Genomic DNA, 27,436 nt, shown 5'->3' on the forward strand with positions numbered 1-27,436 from the left:
AGGCACAGCAGTGCAGCCACTGGATCACCAGACAGGATCTGGATCCAGTGGGGCAAAGCAGTTCCTGAAGTCAGGTGTGATGGCTGGCAAATGCAAAAGCTCAAGGGGATGCTGGAAACTGGGTGCCAGACTGGGCTTATACAGACTGGATGGGGATTTAGGGATAAACACAGCCATGGGCCCAAACAACTGGTCTGTGAGTGCAAACAAAACGCAACAGTCACAAAGGAAAACCCTGCACTTGAACAAAAACAAGAGTAAAAAGCAGAAGTCAGAGCAAGGTTCATAAAAATACTTTGGGGCCAAATTTAACATCCCCAGTCCTTGTACACAACATGTAACTGATGGCATCAGGACCATTGTTATACTGGATTTCAAGCACAGTTTATTCCATATTCCCCTTTCCAATGACAGCAGACAAAGTAACTCTGGGTGCAGAAACCCTGCACTGAGGGCTCCTGGAGACTTACAAAAAAACTGCTTGCTGGTTATTTTGAAGAACAAAGGTAATTGTTCAGTTCAACAGAACAATTCCATCCCAGTGGCAGCTCAGTGTTGTGCTGCTGTTTGCACTGGGGTCCTTGTCAGGTTTGATCAGTTTAATTGTTGAGAGGTTTTGTTTCCCCTAAGCTGTCACACTGCTCGCTGCCCCAGGAGCTGCAAGTCAAGCTGTGCTGCTTCTGATCAGATGCTGTTTGTGCTTTGCTGTTTTTGCTGTTGGTGCCAGCCCTGACATTAGTGTGTGTCACCCACTGCTGTCACCACACGTGTAGCCTCATCTTCCTGCCCTCTTTCCTGAAACCTCTCTATGTTGCACTTGGAAATCAGCAGTTGTCTGGGTAAGAAGAATTGGAAAGGATGTGACAACTGGATTTTCCAGAGGTACATCTGCTCCTTGGCAGTGCCTCCTGGTTTATCTGGGATAACTGGCCCTCACAACCCTGAAAGCCACCCTGGCTCTGGACAACTCTTTGATGGAGCAGCAATGCTTCTGTCCACAGGGTACCTGTATTCCTGAGGGCTTCAAACAATCCAGGGAGCTTCAAGAATAAGGTGCTATCCACAGGGAAAGAAACTGTGGAAACCCTCCCTCGGTTGGTCTGTGTATCTCTGTACATATCAGTGTAGAAGAGCAAAGGCTCCATTTTTGCACAGCCACTTTGCAAAGTAAAAGGCACAAGCAAGGCCTGTTCCTGACAGGGTGTAAGATATCACCAAAGCACATCCTTCCTCTCCTGTCACATCCTGGGAAGGAGCCTGAAAGAACTGTGGAGTCTGTTTTAACCTACCGACTAAACTACACCCCGTGGAGGGGAACATTAATTTTTAACCCAACCCAACAGCATTAATGAAGAGGAACAATCACTTAGTCCTACAGTTCCTGTGCAAAGCCGGGTGAGACTCAAGGCCTCATTTCCAAGCACTCACAGTCTACACTTGGTGCCAAATTCTCAATCCGGGCACACACCAGTGCAGCCATTAAGACCCAATTCCCAAAAGGATTCAATGTCAGGCAGAATATTTTCTTTTCCAAGGTCTGGAGCAGTGGGGATCCCTTTTAGAAATGTTCCTCTGGATACTGCACAACAATTGAACAGCATAGGGGCATTCACACAGCACAGAAAGGTTCTTCATTCAAGAGATCTGAATCTGAAAATGCTTAGAGACACATTGAACTGAAACACTGCAAGCATCAGGATGCAAAATAACCTATGTCATGTGAATACTCAGTTTGCAGATTACCTGTGTGACATGCTGCTGTTCCTGACTCTTGCCTTGTGAAGAATCTTCACCTTGGGGTGTCTCGTGGATTTTTTTCCTCAGAGTTGCTGTTTGCTTCTTTGGAACCACCATATGCTTGTCTTCTCCATTTGATGTGAAGCCTGGGCCTCTCTGCAGGATACTTGGAGCAGCTGATGACATGGTGGTTCCCCTTCTTTTAAGTTGCATGATAAACATCTGTCAGCAAATTGCACCCAGTGGGTGAGGGAGGCAAGGCCTGGGCCTGACTGGCTCCAGTTGGGGCCCTTGGGCAAACTTCACCAAACAGTGAACGGGCTTCTCTTGGACTGGGGACACGTGTGATGGGTTTGTCCCTCTGCTGGTGACATGGGCTGGATAAGGACCCAGCAGTGCTTGGCACTGCCAAGCGACTCAGTGTGAAACCTCAGAGGGCAGTTTTACACTGTGCACTTGCTAAACTCTCATGTTGCATTTTTCTGTAACTTCTCATCATCCAAAGAGCCTAAATTGAAAGTGCCTAAAGCCAAAAACAGAGCTTAACATTAAAATGCCCATCGACCTGCAGCTGAAGAGTGCTAGAACTCCTGAGCTTTAACATTTTACATCTTGGTTCAATTTGAATTAAATTTTAATTTGAGAACTCGACAAGCTGTACAATTTGCTAAGTCTTGCATAACAAAAGGATGGTCAGACAATCTCACTGCAAAATCCTGTACCAGTGTTTGTGTTATCACAGCTGATTTCCCAGACACTGAGATATGGATTTTTTACAGCTCTGCAATGGGAACAGATTTTAAAATGCATAATGTGAAACTGGTAGCAACACTGTCCTGCAACAGAAATGCAGCTATCAAGTACAACTATTACACGGGGAGAAAAGCATTAAAAAGCCATGTAGGAAATGTGAACAAATCTCCCTGTACCTGTTTTGTACAAGCCCATGTAAGGTACAGAGATTCCTTGAACTTTGTGCATCTACATTTTACACCAAGCCAGTGCGACTGTTTCCTTTCTAAACTCCATACACTCCTTGTGATCACTAAGCTTGGTACCAGTTCAGCCTGAGGAATCAAGGCCAGTTTGATGATAATGATATAAAAAGCAGGAAGTTTATGGAAACTTTGCTGAAGCTGTTTGTGTGTGTGTTTGTACTGAGCTGCAAAGAGTAGAAGTGCTGGTACAGTGCCAGCCAACCCTGCACATCTGTCCCTGTATAATCTGTACATTTGCTATCCATTTGGAGTCTGTGGACTTCTTTTCTACACATTAATTGTATATTGAAATAGATACATTAAAATTTATGAATATTTGTTGTTTACAACACACTGCTCTCCAACTGCTTTTCCCCTCCCTGTATCCCCAGCTGCCATATTTTATCATGCCCTTGAGCTGTGAGCTCTGACACACCACTGTGTCTCAGTCATTTTCTTGCTTGTTTTACTCTTTGTGTTGTGATGTTTCTTCATTTTATTCCCATCAACTTTCATTGTCTTTAATTATGTCCCTGAACTTGTAAAGCTGTTTCTCCTAACAATGGGTACTTTGGAAATGGCAACAATTGCTTTTCCATGAACTACAAGGCAGGAAGTGCATTGTTTCTTTAAAAAAATTACCAGATGTTTTTCAGGATTGACTACGAACATAAAAAAAAAAGCAGAAACTATTATTTTCCAAATATTCCAAGTCCAATTTTTTTATTCTGTGACTTCTGTTTGCATTTAACTGGAAATTGCAGCCTATGCCAATGCTAAAGAATGAATTTCTCTCAAGCTAAGGGCATAAGATGGAGTCTACCTACACGACCAGTGACTCTGTGGACTCAAGTCCATCAGAGTGAGTCATGTTGTTCCTTGTGCTGTTCCTGCCAGTCCAAATACAAGCACTGGGGTACCTGCAGATGGTTATCTTGTGTTCTCTGACTGGAACAGATGAATATTCCTTGTCCCTGGGGTGCAGGGATTATTGACAGGAAATACCCAGTGCTTCACAGCGAAGTGAGTGCATTTTATTTCTCATTAAAAATTAAAATGTATACTTTAAATGATAAAAGTATATTTTTAACATGGACGGTACAGTAAGAAGAAATTACCCACATCACACGTGCCTGGAAATTCATTATCCCTGCTGTTCCCAGACTACATCCCTTGGGATCACAAGCTGTTCATGATGGAGCGATACTCCCTCTGATGTTCCACAAGCTTCAAAAATACTTCATATTTCTTGTCATAAAATCTGTGTAAGAAAGTTAATTTCAACAAAGCCCAAGATTTGAAGATCTAAACCCCCTGTAATACACACGTTTACTGCCTTCCCTCAACATCAAAGAAACTTTGACTCTTCCCTAATTACACCTTCTGCTGGGATCAGAGCCCTCCCTATGCGCTGCCAGAGCACAGTTTCCACCCAAACGAGTGATTTCAAGCTGTAATTACACCTTTTCCCTACAGCCAGCTTTGCTTCCCAGACAGCTTTTCCCCAGAGTTCTCTGCCATGGGAGTGGGGAGACACTGGTGCTGCACAGAATCATTCAGGCTGGAAAAGCCCTCCAAGACCAACTGTTCCCCCAGCACTGCCAAGGCCACCACTAACCCATCTCCCCAAGTGCCACATCCACATGTTTTTTAAGTATCTGCAGGGATGGGGACTCCACCACTGCCCTGGGCAGCTGTGCCAGGGCAGGACAACACTTTCCATGAAGGAATTTTCCCTCACATCAATCTAAGTCTTCCCTGACGTAACTTAAGGCCGTTTCCCCCTGTCCTGTCCCTTGTTCCCTGGGAGCAGAGCCCGATCCCCACCCGACTCCACCCTCCTGTCAGGGAGTTGCAGAGAGCCAGAAAGTCCCCCCTGAGCCTCCTTTTCTCCAGGCCGAGCCCTCCCACCTCCCTCAGCCGCTCCTGGTGCTCCAGACCCTTCCCCAGCTCTGTTCTCTTCCCTGGACACTCAATGTGTGTCCTGTGGCGAGGGGACCCCCGTGTCCCGCCGTGTCCCCCCTCCCGGTTACAGGGCGCGCGGACCCGCTCCCGCCGCCAGGGGGAGCCCGCGCGCCGCCGCCCATGGAATATGGAATCCTTAAAAATGTAACATAAATAACCCTTAAAATGTATTATAGTCCTTAAAAAATTAACATAAATAACGCTTAAAATATAATCCTTAAAAATATAACAGAAATAATTAAAACTTAATAGAAATAATCCTTAAAAATATAATGTAAACAATCTTAAAAATATAATGTACTATGACACTTAAAAAATCTGGGTGCTCAACACTACTGTCCTCGAACAGGGACATAAAGAGATACACCCCAACTTTCCCAGGGGAACACAACAATCCCAGTGTTACCTTTTGTGCTCGTGGTTGGGCTGCACAACTCTCCCAATTTTCCCCATTTTCGCCATGGCCTCCTAGGAAAAGACAAACACAAACTGGAAAAGCCTGTTTTGGTTTAAAATACTTTTTGACGAGAACAAGATGTTTCAAAACCAATCGGAACATTAGTGATGTATTTTGTTTCGGCTGCACGGGCCAGATGGCAGCAAATATGTTCAATCCCATTATATAGTAGTCATGAGAACAAAGCACTGCAGACCCCTCATCACCAAAATCTGTTCCTCTTTCTCACTGGGAGTCCCAGGCAGAACAGAGTTATCTTTTATTATTTACAGTAACCAAAGGAAATGTTAAACACTGTGTCCCCAGAGGGGAGTTTCTCAAATAAAATGATACTGTACATCAGACCCTGTAATGTATTCTGAAAGTATCAGTTCCCTGCAGCAAGGGGGGACTGGAGGGTGCTCCAGAAGCTAAAGGTAACCTGGAAAGGCCTGTTCTGGAGCCCACAACTTCCCTCACACTCTGTAAGAGGCAAACTCTGATCCTCCTCTGCTTTTGGCCAAAACAAAGTCAGATTTTGCAGAACCCCCTAGAGAAGGAGTCTGGGACAGTCACGAAAGGGAGAGAAACAAGTAATTTGGTTCCTCTCCTGATCTCTGTGAGATTCTGATTTTCCATAGATTCTCCTGAACAGTCCTCCTGGAAGGAGATACTAACCACTGAAGTCCACAGGGGACCAAGCTCTCAGGAGTGCCAGGAGGCACTCAGTGATTTCACAAGGAGCATCAAAGCAATAGCTTTTAGATGGAAGAATGTTAAAAGCATTAAATATCAGGATTCGAGAATCAGTGTGTGACTAAATCAATGTTCATAGTTTCTAAGCACGACCCTGAAACTGCTCTAATGTAGTGCCTAAGAATCAGTATGACCCTGGAGAACAGGCAGCCTGTGCTGCTGCTAGAACCTTCCACCCAACTGCTTCAGCTGCATTTTTAGAAGGGTTGGATGATTTTACAGACTGTAATATCTGCTGTAGTGAAATCTGTGCTTTCCACTAATCCAGCACTTCACAGCCAAGGATTTCCTAGAACTTTAGAAGTAGATGAGCAACGTCAGCACAGTGTCACAGCCCAGGGCAGGCAGGGAGGCTCCAAGGATAAGCTCTGCCTGACTGAACCTGCAGTATTACCTGGCATGTTCTGGGAGTGTCCTTTCATCCTGCCAGTCCAAATGTCCCACTAGAACATGGAACGCCTACTTTCTACTTTTGTCAACTTCAGGGTGTCGATACTGGATGAAATCGTGGTTCTATAGAAGTAAAAAGACTGCCAGTGTGTGCAGTCAGGATTTTACTCTGCTAGGGCTGCTGATAAGCTAGGAGGGAATATTTCTGTGCTCTCATATGCCCATTCTTTTTCCTATGTGCAGAGGTTGATTGTACTTTGATTCCCCAAGAAACACCCTTGAAATAACACTTCCAGCGAGATAGTGTGTTCCTTTCCATGGGACATGTGAGCCTGCTGGCACTGAGAGTCTGCACACCCGCCAGATTAAAATACGGGCATGGAAAGGTTGATATCCTTCCCAGTAAGAGGAACGGGCATTTTATTCCCTGTCGTTTAACAGGTGATGCTGACAACACTTAAGCATTGTCCCTGTTTACAACAGTCAGTCTCTTACAACTCCATTACATGGCCAGCTGGATTTAGAGATACCAACAAAAATGAATGAAGACACAGAAGAAAAGCCTACAAGTAAATGCCAATTCCCTCTGTTACAATGGATACTGATTTTCCATTGTGTCTTACAGAAAATGTAAGGCAAAGCCCCTCGCAGCCCTTTCTCTCACTAATGGAAGAGTCACCTTGCTGAATGGAAATAAAACCAAGACATGTAAAGGGTCCAAACATCCAATCAAACTGAAAGGGAGGGACGGACTTTGCCATTCCCTGCTCCCTGCACACTCAGGCCCGCCTGGGCAGAGTTAACAGACCAGGACACAAACAGCACCATTGCCAGGATATGTCCTGCCTCTGACATAAGTGCTCCACACACTTGTGTTGTGCTTTACTCTGAGGCCTCTTATGCCTTCCAGTGCAGCACAAGCCTTGCTGCTGCTTTGGGCAGTCAGCCAGCTTGGAGATAAACCCATCTCCACACAGGTTTTATTTTTACGCTGTTACTCATCAAACCCAGGTCTCCTGGGCTGATCCAGGAGAGAACAGGCTCCCCCAGGCATGGGAGGCTGAGGGCATCCCGGCTCTGCACGGCAATCCCACCCGGCTCAGGGTCCCTCCACATGTCCCCCCTCCCCACCTGTGCCTCCACTGCCCTGCTGGGGCCCAGCTTCCAGGCCAAGTGCTTTGTAGAGTCTTCAAAGGGTGAAACCAAGTCTCCACAAGGCTGCTGAGAGCTTCCCACACTCCCTGTGAAGTCTCCCCAACCCTGAAACCCCTGTGCACAGATTCACCATCCTCTGTTGGGCACCAGGAGAGGGTGTCACTGCTCCCATGGAGAGGGCCCTAAAGGAAATCTGGTCCCTCAAGGCCTGACCTAAACTAGGAAACAGGGCCTGGTCCCCTCATCCAGCCACCTTGAGCTAAGGAGGAAGGTGCCCAAACAGTGTTTCCAGTTTATCTGCTAAAATACTTTTGTGTTTTTAAATCTACAGAAAATACCCAGATCCTTGAGAATCCACAGTATTAAAGTCTCACAGCAACTACCACGGTTATGTGGAATTAACATGTCAAAAAAATACACAGCCAGCAATTTTCAACAACTCACCCATTCTATGTTGCTCAAAATATCCTAAATTATTCCCTCTCTTAATTCACATTTCAGTTGTGTGTTTTTCTGTGTTTTAAAGTCAGTTTGGTCATTGTTAGTTTGAACAAAAAACTTTACTCCCAGAGGAGAGTCTTTTCAACAATTTTCTGGGGACAAAGAGGAACAGAACATTGAAAATATGAATTCATAATGAAATGGGAAACAAAGGAACATTAGAATTGCATTACTGAATCGAATCAACCTTGTGCACTGCTCTGTCTCCAACAAAGCCTTAAATATAGCAAAGTGATAATACTGCTGTTCAGAAATAGTTTGTTGGAGGGTTGACATCCAAATCCATAATTCCAGTCACCAAGAATTTCACAATCTTAATTTGAATGACACTCTATCCTCTTTGTTTGCCAGTCTAGACAGCACAATGAATATAGTGATTTAAAACACAATGAATTCTCTCTTAAAACAAAATATTTTGTAAAATTGCTTTTTAATCATTTCTTTTCTCTCTTTCCATAAAGGCTATGCTATAAATAACCCCTGAAAGTTCGCATTTGATCATCGTTTCTAAAGGCTGGGCAAGAGGCAAGTGAAGGGTTTACACAGAAAAAAAGAGAGGCACTGTGGAGCAGGAATAAAGGGATGCATTCATGATTTCTAACCTTTTGTTGGAGTGTCAACGCTGAGACAGATACAAGGCAGTAAACACTCTGCTCTCCACGCAGAGAGTCAGTCCAACAGGGTTACCCTGCCCGGGACAGAAGGAACAGGCCCAGGGAACCAAACTCTCCAAGGCCACCAAGACTTCAGAACAAGGTGCCATTTTGCTGCTGGGAAGATCATTCAAATCCACTTGGTCCTGGTGGCTGAATTCAGCTCTCCAGCACCATCTCTCCAGCAGGGGATAAGTTGAAAAATCCAGGGTGGAGCCTCAACAGGCAGTGGATCTCCCAGGGAATCCCTACTGGAAACCAGGGAAAACCTTGTCTCCTGTGGAGACCCTACTTTGACACAGTAACTAAAAGCTGTACATTTCAACTGTTTTCCCTTCAATAATGAGAAGGAAAAGGTTTTTAACCCTGTGTGGCCACAGTGCAGCAAGTTACTCTATCATACCAGGAGGCACCAGGACAAGCCCATCAGCCTGGCACGGGAGCCCAGAGGAGGAGCACACAAGGAATAGCTTTAGACTGGGAGCCTGGTCTTCTCTGATTCCTTACCTCATGGGATCCTCCAAGAGCTGCCTCAGAGCACCCAGCACCATCCTGCCCATCCTACAAGAAGAGCCCATCTTCCTTGGGACTACAGAGGAAGCCATGGAAGATCAGCCCATTTGTGAATAGTCCCCAAGTTTGGTTTTCAGTAGTGACCCAAGGACTTACATGGCTGAGTATTACTGAAAATAAATGGATGCAGGCCCTTAAATGAGAAGTCAGATTCAAGGATGTCAGTCTTGGCTAAGAATGTGCAGTAATAAAATGCCATTGAAATGAATGAGCTGGGAACATCAGTCCCTTTAAGAAACTGGGGGGTTGCTTTATTTAGGTACTTTAAAATTGTATCCAAAGTTAGATGGATATTTCCAGCACAAGTGCAATTTCCCAGATGTGTTCTCTTCACTTAAGTAATTTCAATAATCCCAAGAAATGTTTGGATTTTTACCTGGCATAGTTATTAACAATAAAAACCCACATATCATTTAAAGCTTTCCTGTACAATTTCAGTGACTGAAAGCACCGGGCTGCACATACAGCAAAGCACCAAACTGTGGGGACACGATGCTCCCACTCAGGCCAGTCTCGACTGCCCAGTGTTCCTGTACAGCTTTCCTGTCACAGATCCAGCAGCACAGGAAAATAATGTAAAAGTTGCCCTATTCACAATAGGCTGAAATGCAGGAATATTCTTCCCACCAGACCTGTGCTGACTTGAGGATTCAGCAGGTGTAACAACCTTCAAACTAACAGACTTTCTTTACACTTCTAGTCCTCACAACAAATACAATAAATAATGTTACATATAATAATTTTAACTGTTCTTTGTCAGTGAAGAACCTCCCTCTCACTCATCTCTATTCCACACACATAAGCTCAGACTAACAGATGCTCTTTAGCATCATTTTAAGAAGTCCAGTCACAGATATATTTGGATTTGAGAGGAATAAATAGATTTCTTGAAATGCTGATGTTTAAGAAACACTTCTAAATTTTTCTAAGAATTTTAAGTAAGGCTGCTATTTCTTTATAGGCTTTTATTTAGGGATTGCTTGTTCCATAGCCTAGAGATGCAAAATCCATCTTATCTACGCTTACAGGAGTTACATGAATGTATTTCTGTAACACAGGCCTAGCAGAACATTACTTTTTAGTGGTATATGACTGCATGAAGAAAGCATGTGATGGACCATATACAATATTTTTCTAGTGGTTTTTTTTCCCCCCCTTAAATTTGTTTGAGTTATAGGGGCAGATCTTGGCAGCGTGCACAAAGCCCAGAATCTGTAACTCAATTCTCTGTGGTATTCTGAATGGAGCGAGCCAAGTTTTAAAACACATTATGGATAAATATTAGAGCTGAGCAAAAATTTCACACCTAAGACCAAAGTGTGAAAATTTGGCTTTGATTCATTTAGTGAAAAGGTGGAAAATTTCACACAAGCTTGTATTTTCCTTTTGCTCTGATCCAACATTGATTTCTGGGTCCATATCAAACCTCAGAGAGAAAAAGTGTTTCTGTCTGTCTGTGTCTGTGTACGTGAGACTGCAGAGGAGGAGGGAGAAGGGGATGGAAGGATGGAGGTCCAGCAGGACACCAGCTCAGGACTTGAGTTTGAATTTGTCTTCCAGGAAAAGTCACTGGCCTTTTGAACCTCATTATCCACATGTTCAGTAACAGGTTTGTTGCAAACTGTTACTGTTGTGGAAGGGAATCAGGTAGGTAGCTTAGAAGAAACCCAACATTATTCTATCTTTCAACCATTCAACCTGAGTTGACAGAGGCCAACTGGATGGATCCTCAGTACTGAGACAAGGTGGTTTTCTGGTTCAAACACTGAATCAGGATCCATAAAGTTTCAACAAATTCCCTGAGTTATTTGGTACATGTAATTTACTCTTTTAATTTTCAGTGATTTTTCAGTAATTCCTCTCTCTGAAATAGGCTGTGCCCTGTTTCCCCAGTTTGCTTTGTCCCTAATTTTGCACTGTGAGTGGTACATGGAGTTCTTGCCCTACTGCACCTTCCACATCTCACTAAAGCACAGATCACTCAACCTGTCCTGTACCATCAGAGCACAGTTTTCACTCCTTAGCATCAGGGACAAGGACAAATGGAAGAGAGCTCCTGAGAGCAGAGACAAGTGCAGGTGAGGTCACAGCACCACTTCTACCTCCAGAGCACTGACTTTGCCTCTGCCTCAGTGGCTACAGGGTGCCAGACAGGCTGTGGTCACTGAGTGCCCCACAGAGCTCCAGCCAGGCTGGGCAGCCACGGGCACAGCCCTAAGAGGAGCAGCAATGGCAGGGCAGCTGCTGTGAGGGTGCCTGGCCATGCCAGCAATGATATTAATGACTTATTCCACAGCCCAAATTTAGAATGGGATGAGGATCAGCTATGATTGCCACATCATCTATCAGCTGGAAACTATCTTTGGGTCTAAGCTCCAGCCACACTGCTACTAAATATAGGTTGGTTAGTTGTTGATTTGCCTCTGCCCTCCCCCAAGTTGCCTTTGACTATCAAATAATTAAGTAGTTTGCTTTGTGAGGGCTCCGTTGCTGGCACCTCTCAGTGCCCAAAGCTGCCTGGACGCCAACTTGACGGCTTAGCAAGGGTTTCGGCTTACCCAGGCAATGGAAAGAGCCCAAGTGTTCAGCTCCTGTTTCAGCCTCACAGATTGCTGGCACTGGGTACCATGAATCAACAGTCTGGGGGCAACATTCAAGCAGGCTGGGGCAGGGTTTAGCTGTTCTTACCCTGACATGAGCTTGTACAGCTTATCCACGAAGTGAGTGTTCACTCCCCAGCGTCTGTGTGTGGAGATCCTGGGGCCTCTTTGCCGGTCCCACGCTGTGGGTGGCAATGCCACAGCTGGCACAGGCTCCTGACTCCAGCACCACCTGGCACAGACAGCACACTTCCCTCACCCCCTTCTGAGGTGGAATAAACTCGTTAACCACACACAGCATAGCTGTCAGAGTAGACTGAGGTTTGTCCGTATAAACCACATGAAAATATATCGATTTAACCCACTCTTTGGGCTTGGCAATGTTATGCTGACAGGCAGCTGTGTTTAACAGGACACAAGCTCACCTGGGAGTCACGAGATTCCTCCATCAGCTCCCAGTGCAGGGTACTCCTATAACAGCCTTCTCCCAACTTCTGGGGATGGAGTAAACTAATCCTGGCACGCTGCTCCTCTGCACAACCTGCAACAAGTGGTTTTGCTTCTCTGGCTCCCTTCTCCTTACAGCCTCAGCTTACAGCACCTGTCCCAGTGCTTTCACTCTCAGTTTTAGATGGTAGAACCTTTGGGGCAGGCAGGGCGGGTGTGTGGTTCCACAGACATGCACAACAAAACAAAGCAGTTCTCCCTGTGAGGTGGTGAGGCCCTGGCACAGGGCGTTCTGTCCCTGCAAGTCTTCAAGGCCAGGTTGGACGGGGCTTGGAGCAACCTGGTCTAGTGAAAGGTGTCCCTGCTCAAACCATTCCGTGATTCCATGATTTGGACATGGAAGGATAAAACAGAGAAGCTGAGGATCAAGATATCCTGATGTCTGGCTGTGACTTGACACAATATTTAGGTGAACTGCACCACTTCCTTCAGGGTGCAAAATTCAGATTTATTCAGCTGATTTCTTTCCACGTTCACACTGAACATACAGCTTTCCTAGCCTTTAGTCACCAAGTTCAAACTTTTATTTTACTGGGGGGAGGGGATAGGAAAGGGGCTTTTTTTTCTTTTTTTTTTTTTTTTTTTTTTGCATCTGTATTTGCTTTATGAGCTATGGCTAAGGCATCATTTACACATGGGGACCTGGATCGGGTTCTCTCAATTCTTTCCATATGTTCACTTATGCTGTCAAAACATTTTTTCGATCTAATTAATCCGTCTCTCTGTTCATTTCCCCACTCGGTGGGTTTGAGCATTTTTGGGGTATCTAGCAGGGATTTTGTCATAAAACCAACTTCTCCCTATACTTTGCTTTAGGGTTACTCCATCACAAAAACAAAATTATTTGCAACATTTCACTCTAATTATTTTTTCCCTGTTTCCAGCTCTAGCTGAGGAGACTTTCCCTTTCCCCTCATCTTTCAAAAACACTCTTTGCTGTGCTCCAGTGTCTACCTAAGGTTAATGAGGGAAATCCCTGCTGTGAGTTTTCATTTGGGATTATTTTTTATGTATTTAATCTGATACGTGGTTTACTATTAAAAAAACTGTACCTCAGAAATATGCTTAAATTTTGCCCAATCTGGACTGCATTTGGGAAATCACCCTGGACAGGGGCTCATAAAAAATGAGAGACCTTTAGAAAAAAAGTCTTTCACTACTGTATACGAAAGGTTGAGATGTTGAACAGTGGGTAAAACTTCATTAAAATATGAAGAAAGCATTTCTAGGAACCTTACAGATATTCTATGTCCAACAAAAACCTGAAGTTTAATTTAGGAGAAAACTGGTATTTTATTGTGAAGCAAAGCCTAGAGAAGGCAGTTGTCCATGGCACAAGGCATTTGCTTTCCTTGCCACAATTGCTACAGAGAAAGGGTCAGCAACCTTTTGTAGCAAACTGCTCCAGAAAGTATTTTTCTTTCCCAAATTAGAGGTTACAAGTGACTAAAGTAAGTGAGGCTGAAGCAAGGCACACTCATCATGGCAGCGGGTGATGACCTTTAAAGGTCTCTTCCAACCCAAACCATTCTATGATTCTATGACCAGCTGATGATATTTTTTCTGTTAAAAACTGAACACCCTTTCTTCTTCAGGGCTGGAAATCAGAGGCAGCCAGGGATCAGAAGCTACTGCTCTCATTTGCTCTTCTGTCACTAGAACTGTCCTCTAAGAAGAGTGCTGTTTCTAAAAAAGCACTTTAATGCTGGATACATATTGCTAAACAATTTCAGGAAGCTCTTGATTCCTTAAACACCTGGGAAGCCTGGTCTGACAGATGGGATGGCCAGTCTGTTGCAAAATGTGCTCTAACAGCAGCAAGGGAGACTCTCAACTTGCCCTGTAGGATTCTGTGGACACAGAATTCAGGGAGATTTATGAGAAACTGTAACAGTCACATCAGAATTGGTGTTCTGCTCCCCTCACACCTAAAAACTTTGGCTTGTATCTCTTACAGACCATTGGGAAATGGTAAATACAGTTTTCTTTATAATTAAAACTTCTCTGTCAGCAGGAGCCTCTCTATATGCAAACCTGTCTGTGCACTGCAATCACATTTATTGCACAGAAAACCTGTAGGCACCACCTTGAACAAATTAATTTGAAATAAACTATTCTTGCTGATAAATTTCCAGTTACCCTTATTACAACTCTGGGTATCTGACATTTTTCTACACAAAGCCAAACCCAAGGGCTATAAATTCCCACCTGCTCCAGAGCCATAGAAGAGCCTTTGATGACAGTAATATTGCAAAATCTCTCTTAATGAGCAAATCCAAACCTGCTACCCAGAACTGCCAGGGAACAGCACAGAATCCTTCCAGAGGGATGTTCTCGCAACACCCAGCCAGTCACCATTCCTACTTTTACTTTGTTGTCCCATCCTATTTCCCAGTTTTTAAGAATCCCCAGTGAGCTGCACTGTGTGGCTCCTGTTTCCAAGCAAACCTTGCCCTTTCAGTCACTTCAGTGAGAAATCTCACTGCTCCTGAAGTGCTTATGGGGGAAAACTCTTCCCAGCACAACTTCTGTGACTGTAAGGAGGGCAGCTGGATTCATTGGCTCCTGAATTTTAACCCTGGACAAGTCACACAAGCCTTCTGCACCTCAGTTTCTCATGTATTCCATGGCAATCAATAACACCACTAGACTAATATCACTCAGGAGGAAAACCTGGCCAATGTGGGACACAACTGAAGTAAAAACACTTTGTGCTTCACAATTCAGCTGATCCTAAGAATTGAGCCAATTCCTGCTGCTGAGGATCTGTCCTTTTATTTAAAGACAGCAAGCTGGGAAAAGAGATGAATAGCAGAGACTCAAATGGCTCATGGAGCTTTTCACTGGTAGGTCACTGAACAGAACCTCAGCGAGGTCAGTGAGTGTTTGGAGCTATCATGGTATGCCAGCTTTTTATAGTGTCCTTTGCAAAGGGGATTTATTGGTTTCAAATTAATTTCTCTTGTATGCAGCTTTCACAACATGAAACCCTCCACTGTTACAGCTCAGTCACTGTTAACCCTTCGCAACACTCCACAAGGGAAGCTGCTGCCACCACCTGAACACTTGCCTTTTAAAATCACACTTGAAGTGTCCTGACTGTGAACTGAGGCTGGGTGACCTCAAAGAGCCTTTCCCAGCCGTGGGTAGAGGCACAGCCCTGCAAGGAAAGTTGCAGTGCAGCTGCACATACTGTTCCTCACCCGTGCATAAATTGGGAAAGGCAGAGCCTGGCTCTGCGGGTTGTTCTTTGCTCCCCACGGGGACTCTGCAGCCTCTGCTCGTGGAGAGAGATAAGTGTGTGCTGGCACCATCATGGGCCTATTCTTTGCAGAAAGTACTTTCTGAAAGCAAAAAAAAAAGCAAAACAGAAGAAGCAAAAATGAACAACTCCATCATTATCTAATGTGCTGAGATCTCGGCAGAGATCATCTCAAAGATCCATATTGTTTACAGCAGCTGATGAGTCTCACAAGTGCTGGAGCTGTGCTCTCGCTTAAAGTGCTAACATATTTTCAGTTTTCAATCCTGTCCTTAGCACTTATCTGTCATTTCAAGATGAATGCTCCTTTTGTACAGCCTAATCACTTAAAATCCCAGATTTGTTTTGCTTTTCCATTAGCGGCAATTCCGTACCTTGGAAATTGCTTAATGGAGCAAATCTGAAAAAAAAAAGCTACTTTTTGTTCAAAGGTATTTCTTCATCTGTGACAAGTCTAGGGTGGGGGGAAATCTATTAAATTACTTTTATCTGATGAAAGTCTTAATTTTACAGTACACCTTTCTAAACACACTTAACCATTGTTCTGCTCTGGCTTGGTTATTGGTATTGGAATAATCAGTGAAGATCTATATAAGATTAGACTGGTTCAGCAACAGATCTAACTAAAGCCTTGATAAGTAGCCATTTTCTCATGCTCAACAATCTTTATATATAATATGTAAAAAATTTGGTAGGATTCCATTCTGTGCCCTCCTCTCCCAACAAACAGCAGGACCATGTGCAACTGGAAAGCTGTCAGTCATTTTTACAGGAATAGAAGGAATGTGGGTCACTCTACAGCTCAGTAACTTAATTTAAAAGAATATAACCCAGACATACAAGAAAAAGGATACAGTTCTAACAAGGAGGTCTTATCCTGCTGAATGTTTTAGATTACACTCCCTGGTTACCAGCCTGTCACAAACAAATTTCAGATGCAAATTGGAGAATGCTCAGCAAAGCAATATGCATCTGTTGTTTCTGGTAATGCTGGTCCCACTGCAGTCAAAAAAGGATAACAATTGATTTTCAGAAGTCTCCAAAAATGTCTATAACTGCAGTTTAGAAGGCTCCATACTTGAGCAAAAAGAGCACCCAGTCCCTTGGTTACATGCTGGACAAGGCATGAGATGTCTAAAACTACAGGCCTGGGAATGAAAATGCTGCTCTGGAATTAGCCTTTGTTGTTCCTAAGGAATTGCCAATACAAACCATGGGTGAATTTGTGCTTTAAAGGATGTGGTCAACCATTCCTGCCCAAATATTTTCAAAAAACAAGAATTCTGCATATAAAGTGCATTTTTCACATTGAGCATTTCGGTGCAGATGTATAACACAACCTTTAAAAGTCCTGAATGCTGTAAATACTAAAAATTGATATAAAAATCAGAGCCATGCCATACTACATAGGCCATCTTTCATATTATATTCATAGCCATGTAAATTATCACAAATAATAAAACTGCCGTTCTAAAGTGAGATTTGAAGTCAAAAGATGTTCCAATTATGTGTAACAGTGTTGTCAGTCTCCAGCCTTTCCATTCTGATTTATTTCAATCCCCCAGAGCAACACCATTAACATCATCATAGATTTTCCTTGCACTTTTCATTCTATCACCTTTAGTGTAACTATAAACTCCACCTCTGAGGTACTTAAACATCACTAAATCTGCTTCACAAATCAGATGGATTAAGAGCAAAGCTAAACAACTTGCCCAAAGACATAGACAGAATCAGTGCTTGAATTGTGAATAAAAACTACTTACTCTGACTCTCGAGTTAGGTAACATATTGTTTTCTCATTGCCAAATTCTGCTTTTATTTATACTGAGGTAAACTCAGAATAACTTAGCTATGCTGCAGTAGTTTATGTTAGATTTGAACTAGCACAGAGTGTCTCCCATTACCAGGCTGTCAATAAGAACTACTTTGGCAAATACAGATTTTTTTTTCCTGTGTCACTAAGAAATAAGCCACTACATTTTACTGGGTATTTGTTTGATCTGGAAAGCCAGGCAATTCAGTCCTTATCTCCAGGACATTAAACAAGCCTGTGATTTGAGGTGTCTAGTAGTTCTGGGCATTCATATCTGTTCATACTCAAGGAGTTACAATAGGAACAGGGATGCTGATAAACCAAGAAAATCACTTCTTCCTTAACCCTTACTACTAATGCTATAAAAAATCCAGCATGGGTGGAATATGGGCAAAAACCTCTCCACCCTGAAATCCTACTGCTGTGTTGCAGATATAAGGTAGCATCTATCCATAGGAGGGTTCCCTGCTTTCTAAAGTTACACTCCAAAGAATGGCAAACACCATCATTCAGAGAAATTGAGACAGTTACAAAATACATCAAAAAATTGTGGATGGGAGGAAAATTGGGCAGGGAAGTGGAAAGGCAGGGGAATGACATGCTGGTGTGAGGGAGATGCTGTGTAATTAGCCACTAGAGGGAACAAGAGTCATGCTCTTAATTAAGGTGCAGCCACTTTTAGCAGGGGGTCTGAGGGTTATCCTTGACCAGAGAAGCTGGATGAGGGGTTTGAATCCTTTCCCTGTAAACCCTGGATTGGGACAAAGCTTTTTTTGCTCTTTGGCTGTGTTTCATTTTCCCCTTTCAGATCTCCATAGGCTTTGGCACAAGCAGGGAACAAGACTTGAAGAATTCATAGACCTTTCATATTTTATAGCTGCAATTAACTATTTTTTTTGCACCTGAACCACATGGTAAAAATATTTAAACAAAAACCTGGGAGGAAAAGGGAGGAGACAAAGGGAGAGGATGAAAAATAAAATAAAAATGGTAAAAGAGGCAAAGCTGTATTTTTCAAACAGTGTACACTTTGGGGTTGGTTCTTTTAAAGGAGAAGGGAAGAAAAATCACCTGCAGCTCATTGCAAACAGTGTGAGAAATGTGGAGTGATGCTCTGCTGGTATCATTAGACAGAGACAGTGATTGGGAGGGATGGCAAGGACCTGCATTCCCCCTCTTGCCTGCTGACCTGCTCAACTGGAGCCACAGGAGAAAAATGAATGAGGCAAAAAGTAAAAGCCCCGCTTGCACCACTTTTTCTCTGCTGCTGCTGAGGACACAGACCTATTCAACAGCATGGCTGGGACTGAATCGCAGACAAACAATCTTTTTATTACCATAAAAATGACAAATAAGTAATAGTTACAGCCTGTAAACACAAGACTCAAATTAAATAGAGTTCTAAGTGGCAAATGTAAGTGGAAGCAGGATCCCACTCCTATTAGAGCCGGCTCAGGCTAAGGAGTATCAGATGTTACTCGGGCCTTAGAAGGCCTGAGACATAAACTATGTGTGTAAGAGAAAAAGAAGTCAAATGACTCATGACAGAGTTTGTTTTAACATAAATGACTTCTTCTGGCTCTTTGCTTTTAGAGACTTGCCATTTTCAGACCCTGCACAGCTACCCCAGGCAGCTGGCTCCCTCAGCCCTGCCCTTCATTTTGTGTATAAAACGCTGGCATTTACAAACTCATATTCCTCTGGCTGAGGGAGGGCAGTTTATTTTAGCTCTGTGATCGGTGCCATCATAAATCTCTCCTCTTCCAGTCCAAGAACACTGGCACGGCCCAATCAGGGCTGGAAATGTGTGGAAATGCTGTACCCATAAAGCAGAGGACATGCCACAAGGCTTTACTGAAGTCTACAAGCCTTGAGAGTGGACCTGAGGTGAGGGATCAGCACAAACCATCCCTTCATCCTTGCTTTTTATTATGTGAGGACAGGGGTAAGGGACTGAGATGTGGAAAGAGTTGGAAAAGAGAGAGAGAGAACAAAAGAAGAGGAAGAAAATGGAAGAGAAAAGAGAAAAGAGGAGAAGAGAAGAGAAGAGAAGAGAAGAGAAGAGAAGAGAAGAGAAGAGAAGAGAAGAGAAGAGAAGAGAAGAGAAGAGAAGAGAAGAGAAGAGAAGAGAAGAGAAGAGAAGAGAAGAGAAGAGAAGAGAAGAGAAGAGAAGAGAAGAGAAGAGAAGAGAAGAGAAGAGAAGAGAAGAGAAGAGAAGAGAAGAGAAGAGAAGAGAAGAGAAGAGAAGAGAAGAGAAGAGAAGAGAAGAGAAGAGAAGAGAAGAGAAGAGAAGAGAAGAGAAATCAACAGTTGATAAAAGAAGAAAAAAACAAATTATTAAACAAAAGAGAAGTACAAACAAGAAGGCAAGAATACAAGAGGAAAGAATAAACAACATCAGAGCAGGAGCAGGGAGAGGGAGACGGTGGAAATATATGGGATATAGAGCCAAAAGAGAAAAGCCACATTCTCCTCCAACTTATCTTCTTTCTTTTTTTCTCTTTTTATGCCTGGTTCTCTTTTGGGATGAGTGGAATTTCCACGTCCAGCAAGCCCCAAGTTTGGCATTTTGTGTCTTATGGCATGTGTGCTGAATATCTACAGGGGCAAAGTTATACAAAGTAAATAAAAAAGTGGATTTTGCTTAGACTTCCTTTCATGCAATGCAAGAATCATCCCTTAGATGGGACTATTGCAAAATTAAACAACCTTACAACCACGACCAGTAAATAATGAGTAATGTGCTTGTATATTCAAAGCTTTTATGCCAACCAGTCCAGGAACGTGAGGATAGCTCATCACGAAAAGACCCCATTTATCAGAAGGTTTTCACACAGCTTAGCATCTTTAGGGCCATTACTCACCTCCTACACCTAAAGTAAGTGCCAGCTCCCAACCTAGAGACTAACACATATCCCATTTATCTGCTGGAAGACACCCAAGCTGCTTCACTCTGTCTAAAGATACAGGACTCAATGCCTGAATTTCTTCAAGTTAACAGAAACGTGTGATTTCACAGCAACAGATACAAAGACACAAATCTGGGAAAATTAGACAAAAATCAAGTCCTACCAGACATTTTGAAAGCAAAAGGAGTCTGACACAAGGGTACTAGACTCAGCAATATTTTGCCAAATGTATCCAAGACGTCTAAGTCGGTTCTGTGCTACAAGGCTGGGCAATGAAGGAACCTTCCAAACGTGACATGTTATCATCATCCAACCCATGGTGTTGGGAGGGAGAGGTTGGGCTCTGGGGTAGAGCTCTCTCCCACATATTCTTATCATGCAGAGACTCTCCAAAGGAAAAAATACTGATTAGAAGCTGGTTTACTTTCCAGACTGTTCTCCCTTGAGGGTCCCCTGTGCTTCCCAAGCTCCAAAACAAGTGACATGGTAGATCCAAGCACCCTGGTCTGCTTCGCAAGGAGCAGCATTGTCACATCACTTCCCTCTGTTCCTTGCCCAAACAATGTGCTCCCACCAGAGCTTCCACACCCACGCTCCTCCCTAAGACTTCTACCTGGTAAAGGATCATCAGGAGGCAGTGCAGAAGGCAGCAGGGGCTCACATAAACAGGCCCAACATGGGTCAGGATGTATTTATGTGCTGAGGGTTAGTAATGCTCAGGGGAATGCAGCTCCAGGAGTGCTACACATTGAGTACATGCCCTATAAATCATTCTTAAGATGACAACCCAACTCACTTTTGCTGCTTATACATGTTTATAAGGCACAGCAAGAAATGAGCACAGAAATTCTCCTTATTTGTGTTCTTCCAGTGTTTTTCAACCCTCATCTGGAAGAATATCTCTGTGCAAAAATTTGCAACTTAGGCTTTTCCGTGCCCACTTGGTGGTCAGCCTTTCTGCCTATACTTCCCTCAGAGTGACAATTATGGTTTTGCTACTCATTACATGGACACTTGTCCCAATAAAAACAAAACAGAGTCATGAAGGAATTTCATATGGATTCTCTCTACATCTCATTGTCCAGTTTCAAGAAATATTTACATACAGGAGGTGTGAAAAGTTGCTTCAAAACAAGAAAGAAGGGGCTGGGAATGGTTGTTATACGTCTAATCTAAGAAACCAAGGAAACAAGAACACAGGACAGAACAGAGAAAGGAAAAATGAGAATTGGATTCCAATTCTGAGGAAAGCCAATATGCTAACAAAGTAACTGCCTTCTAAAAAACCTAATAAATGTTATGGGATCTCTCCTTCCCCATTTCAGATCCATGATTATATGAAAGGGAATAAAGGAAAATGTCTTCACTGTTAACCACAACAAAATGAAATGCACTGGAAACTCCTAGACAGTAAATGGTCTAGTTAAACTATACAGATAGGGTGAATTTTGAGGAACAAAACCCTCTAGACATCTTTAGGAGAAAGAACAATCTCATATATGTAAAACATAAAACCTTTTCAAATATAGGGTAGAAAAAGTATGTTCTAGTGGTTCGAGTTACTGGCAGGCATTAAATCCCACGACTAAGTGATCATAATGTCCTTCAGAAACTTTATTGTGAAGAACCCTCAAGCATTTCAGACAGTGCTGTGACTCCACACGCCTGTGCTTCACCACGGAACAGTCTGATCCCTGCGCTGACACTGCAAGAGTGCAAATCCCAGATGGAAAATTAATCTCACAATGTAGCCAGATTGAGTTTCCAATTCTCCAGTGCATAACTTGAAGGTTGTTCTGCTCAGCTACTGAAGAGATGAGGGCAGTGAGACTGTAACTCATTTGACATCCCAAACATCATTTAAGCAAGACACGCTCTGAAAAGGACCTTCTTGGCTACTGACAGTTACAAAGGATCCATGGTATCCTCCTTTGTACTCATCCTGCCTATAAAATATTGCTATCACACTTTTCCCTGCTTAAATGGCCTGGACAGAAGGGGAGTCCAAGGTCTGAATGACTTCAGCCATGTCTCTTGAGTACGTGGGTAAAATCTGTCCTTAAAATAGAAAGGAGAAGGATCACAGTACATTTTAAAGAAAGTAACTATCTACTATAAAGACACATTTATGGTTTCCTCATATTTATGGTTTTCCTCAAGAAAAGACAAGGTCAGCAAGCTGGAAAATCTGTAAATTGTGATATTATTAAACTGCTACAAGATTTTTCTTCTTGAAAAAAAAAATCAACTAAGTGTACATCTCCTTAGACAAACTGCACTGTGGTCATTTCATGGTTTGTTACAAAAATACATAGCAGCAGAACCTGAACTATTCCAGGCAGCATTTTGTCTCCTGCTTGCCAGGTCTTGGGCTTACTGACAGAAGAGAAGAATACCACTGGTTTAGTAAGAGTCTCAACTTCTGCAGATTAACAAAACACTACATGTTATTCTTTGCCAACATCAGCTGATGTGAGTTTTTAAAAAGCTAAAAGACATGACAATGTGTTAATCCCATAGACAGAGCAGATTATATTGACATACACGTGGTTGTTTCTAATAGAGTAATTGGGGTGTGCCTGCAAGATCCAGAACTCAGGTGAAGTTCTGTGCCAGTGCACAAAGCTGGCTACACCTTCAGCACAGAGATTAAACAGATTTCTTTCATCATGCTTCCCTTTGGGAGGTCTTCATTACCTTTTAGTCCATCCTTGTAAACGTGTGAAATAGGCAATAAAACCTTTATCACCACTTTCAGCCAGAATTAATAACCAGGTAAGTCAAACTGATGTCCCGACACACAGAGCTCTGTCTCTTTCTGCCAATGCCCAAATGAAAGGCCATGTTTGATTTCATTTTAATTAAACCACCTACTTCCGGAAAAATAATATGGCCCCATCTCTAAGCACTGGATTTCTGAGGTTGTTACCTCCTGTGTTTGAACAAATACTCAGCTAATGTAAATGGGCAGTTAGAGCTGACACATTACACTGACCCACTGCAGCTGCCTTTCCTCGTCATTAAACAGTTACTGAGAAATTCCAAATCTGAACAGAACACAAATCTATGTACTGGATGACATTTAAAATTCAGGCATGCTGGGTTTCCACAAAAGCATACCACTTAACAAAAGACAACACCTTTGTACCTCATTACATAGCATCCACAACTTGTTCCTGAAGGGGTAATAACAAAAACCAATTGCAAGAGCTCTAATCACTCTTATCATTTCAAGATGTGTCATCTCCAGTGAACTGTGTCAGATTCCTGCTTGGGCTCTAATCCAGTAAAGTATTTCAGCACATGGGCAGTCCTGCTTATCTTCAACTGAGCTTCTTGCCTAAAGTCAGATGAGGTACCTGAGTGCTTGACTGGATCAGGGCACTGGAGTAAACTGGTGTCACTCCTCTGAAATCCTGGAGCAATGCTGATTTACATTAACTGAGAATTCTGCATTAGGATTATGGACTAAGATCATCTGTCATTTCAGTAGCTATATGACCTGCTGTGACAAACTTCGACATTTTCTTAGACAAGTTTTTACCTGTAATAATTTCAAGTGATATAAACCGACCACAAATCATGTGCTGTGACAATGATGTAAATGCTACTGTACAGCATGTATTGATCTGATCATACATCAAATGTATGACAACATATAGCACTAGACATTGCACTCCACCAAGAACATTTCACAGCCACAGAATTATTTCTCTCCACTCCAATATAAAAGGCAGCCAGCAGGATGATATCAAATGGTGGCAGCTCTGCTTCTCATAAAAGGACCTTGGGGACTGCAAGGAGATTTGTGTATCTGCACTTCAGCAGCACAGCAATGTGGAAATGTTAAAGTTAGTAAAGCAAACAGACCTCAAATGAGAAGGGCAACAGATGTCAACCAGTATCACATGTCAGTAAACAGCAACAAGACAGAGGGTACTTTTCTAAGCACTTTTGTGAAAGCATCGTGTGATCAGCTCCAGCCACATCTCAGCTGTGTGACTCTAAGTGGTGGTGCTTGTATGTGTGATTTAACTCCCACCAAGAGAGGATCTCCAACCACATGGAAATACTGTCCACTGGAGTCAGCTGAAAGAAAGTAGAAAGGTTTCTATATATTTATTGTGGTTTGAAAAGTGAAAAAAAAAACAAAACACATTCTCAAACTGATTGAAAGCTCACCCTGTGCTTGCCAGAGACAAACCAGCATTTATATTTCTCAGCTTTAATGCAGAAGGATCAACCATAGGGCAAAAGAGTAGTTGTGATTCATCTGCTTTTTACCCTCACTGCAAAGACTTCTGACAGTAAGGCAAAAATATGCTAACTAAAAAGGCACTCTTTGTACCATAAACTCTAGGCCACAAGGAACTGGCCAGTGGCCATCAAATCACTGCCTTTTCATTTTTCTCCCTCATCTATATTTCTCTAAAGATTTCTGGTAAGAAGGCAGCTGACTCTATACAAAAGCCAGAGGCATTGCCAGTATCTTAGTGGTTTCATGCATGCCATACTGAATCAAACTTTATTACACAGGGAAAAAAACCCACTTTCGATTAAGGAAAGACGTATTTCAGTGTCAAAACACCAAGGAAAGAGGTAAAGGGATGGAGTTCTGCTACTGCCGAGTCACAGCCTTGAGTCAGGCCCGGTGAGCTGTAAATGTTCTCCACAGCCATCCAACATCTTACAGGGAAAACAGTTTGGTTCTCGAAATCACTTAGATGAAGAGGCTATACCAGCCAATACACTACATAGGAAAGCAAGAGCTTTTTTGGGTTTTTTTAAGGTTTTTTTTTTTGTTTGCTTTTGGTTTTTTCCCCCAAATCACTCCACTTTTATCTCCACTAAACCTTGGGCTCAAACTCTACATGCCCAGATTTGGAGTTTTTGAAGAAAAGCAAGGGAAGATCACAGCACCTTAGGACACTCCTCGTGTACACCACGGTGCCTAAGAACAACCATCTCCTTCCTCTGCCTTTCATAACTCTTCTGATTAAGGGAACAGGAGAAAAAAACCATCCCAACACGGCAGGAAGGCCTTTACTAAAAGGTGCATTAATTGGGGAAGGCAAGCCAACGAAATGATTAATTTGCTGTTCTCCTTCAATATTATGTTTACACAAGTTGATTACAGCACTTAATTACTAATTCACCCTGTTCAAAAACAAGAGTGCTTTAAATTTTTAATGAGATGAGGGAAGGCAACATTCCCTAACTCAACAGGGAGAAGTCATTTTACTTCCTCTTTTGATTTCCCATGTTATTACCATTTCTAAGGAAAAAACTATCCCCTCCCTGATCTCTTACTTGGTTCTTCCTTTTGAAAATATGGAAATCAACAAGAGGCTTGTATTAATTTCAAGCCATGACCTGACAGGTAATGCTTTGGAAGAGGAATAGAGGATCAGATCATCAACTGAAGTACGTCCATTGAAATAAATGGCACAAAATTACTCCAGAAACTGCCTGATTCAGAAATGGAAATGGCCTAATCCCCTCCAGTTCTGTCAGCAGAAGTGTTGAATATGTCCCAGGACTATTTATGGGTGTTCTTATGAAATGCTGTTTATTCCCCATTGCCAGTTGGTCCATTACCAAGGTTGTGGAGTAACTGTAGTACTGAGGAACTTCTTTACATTCATAACAGTCTGTAACATTTTAATTGTTAAAAGGCGAATAAGCTGTGTATCAGATGTTCTTCCTGGCTGATCTTTATAAAACCTGTATTATCTGTGGGGTTGGTTATTTGATTTTATGCTTTACCACCCAACAACATCCCAAGACAATTGAGAGGAGATGTCCATTAAATTAAGCAAAACCCCCAGTGCACAAACAAAACTCTTCTGAGCTCCTTTAGTGGAGTTGTAAGTGAATCATGTCCCCTGCACCACCGTAACTTCAACCCCCACCTGCAATATAGTCCAGAGTTATGGACACAGGAGCCAGGTGATCCCGATCCACACAGCTCCTAGGGCTGCTTCCAGGGATGCAGATTGTGCCCACAGGGTACTTCACCTGCTCAACTGCTACTGCTGCTAAATAATTCAGCTAATCCACATTAGATAATTACCTAACACTTCTTTCTATAGAATCCAGCTCATTTTTAGATACCTCCAATCTGCTTGATAAAAATAATTCAAATGCTTTTTCCTATCCTTTTGCAGAGTATACCAGCAACTTGTACAACAACTAAAACTAACAAAGAAAAGACTAAACCTCTCTTAAAAGTCAATTTGTACCTGAAAAATCTTGTAATCATGAGGACTCTCAATTCTAGCTCAATGTTTGACACGAAAAATGATTACAGAAAGCTGATTACAGGGAGATACCGACAATATGCATTATAGAAAATCAGAGTTTCTTCTCTCCCATACTGGCCAGTAACAATGTCCCACATGAATGCAGAATACCCAAAATAAATCTGGTAATCTGGTTTCATACAGGTAATTTTATTAATTGCTTTAATATGCAATTAAGGAATAGTCAGTGGGCTGCAGGGTTTTATAAGGCAATAATCCTGTTCCCTTGTGTACAGCTTTGTCCCAAAGAGTGGGCTATTCAAAAAAAAAAGAGCTGGATAACTGCCAAGTCAAACAGCACCTTCTTCCCATTTTCAATTATGAACGAGTGAGGCAGAGTAACGAGGATATACTGGAAACTTTGACATTTATTTATTGAACATTTTCTCTGAGAAGGAATTGCTGGCTTGCTAAACCGGAAACTATATTTTTACTATAGAAACAATCCCATAGAAAACCAGGATCCTGCTGCTCAGCATGAAAGGAATGGCCAGAACCAATAAACTGACCTATCTAAGCAGCAATGTGAGGGTTAGTTCATTCAATGTAGCATATTTCAAAAATCCAAATCCCCAAAATAGAGTCTGTATTTCAAAAATCTTTCTTTCACAGGATTTTACACAGCACTGTCTGCTGGGACACAACCAGGCTGTGTTAGAGCTCATGGGCACCACAAAACCACTCACAGAAAAAGGGTGTAACATTTGGACAAATTAAAAGATGAACCAAGAAGAAATTCAGTTTATTTTCTCCTCTTTCCAGAGTTTCTAGAAACTAAATAATGGAGAGACGAAATGGGGAAGAACTCACCACACTGCATGTTCTTTTTTCTTTTTGGATAGACCAATTGTTTTACCACAGAGGAGAAAAATGCAGGGAGAGTAAATGGAGAGGAAA

At 42.6% G+C, this 27,436-nt stretch overlaps 1 protein-coding gene across 8 annotated transcripts in view; it reads right to left on the reverse strand.

The window, feature by feature from the left end:
• Nucleotides 1-365: 365 nt before the first annotated feature.
• FGGY (FGGY carbohydrate kinase domain containing) overlaps nt 366-27,436 on the reverse strand; it is a 134,531-nt gene continuing 107,460 nt past the window's right edge. For 4 of the 8 annotated variants that reach the window (XM_064665085.1, XM_064665079.1, XM_064665077.1 and 1 more), the window contains exons 15-16: nt 5,086-5,147; nt 369-1,936 (exon numbers count right to left, since the gene is read on the reverse strand). In XM_064665085.1, the coding sequence (XP_064521155.1) occupies nt 1,711-1,936; nt 5,086-5,147 (288 nt within the window). In that variant the 3' untranslated portion in view covers nt 369-1,710. Of the gene's footprint in view, nt 1,960-3,726; nt 3,976-5,085; nt 5,148-27,436 lie in introns of those variants that run through there. The other 4 variants (XM_064665083.1, XM_064665082.1, XM_064665081.1 and 1 more) reach the window with 3 other exon arrangements.

This window comes from Pseudopipra pipra, chromosome 9 (assembly GCF_036250125.1).
Source record: "Pseudopipra pipra isolate bDixPip1 chromosome 9, bDixPip1.hap1, whole genome shotgun sequence".
In the NCBI taxonomy this organism is placed as follows: domain Eukaryota; kingdom Metazoa; phylum Chordata; class Aves; order Passeriformes; family Pipridae; genus Pseudopipra; species Pseudopipra pipra.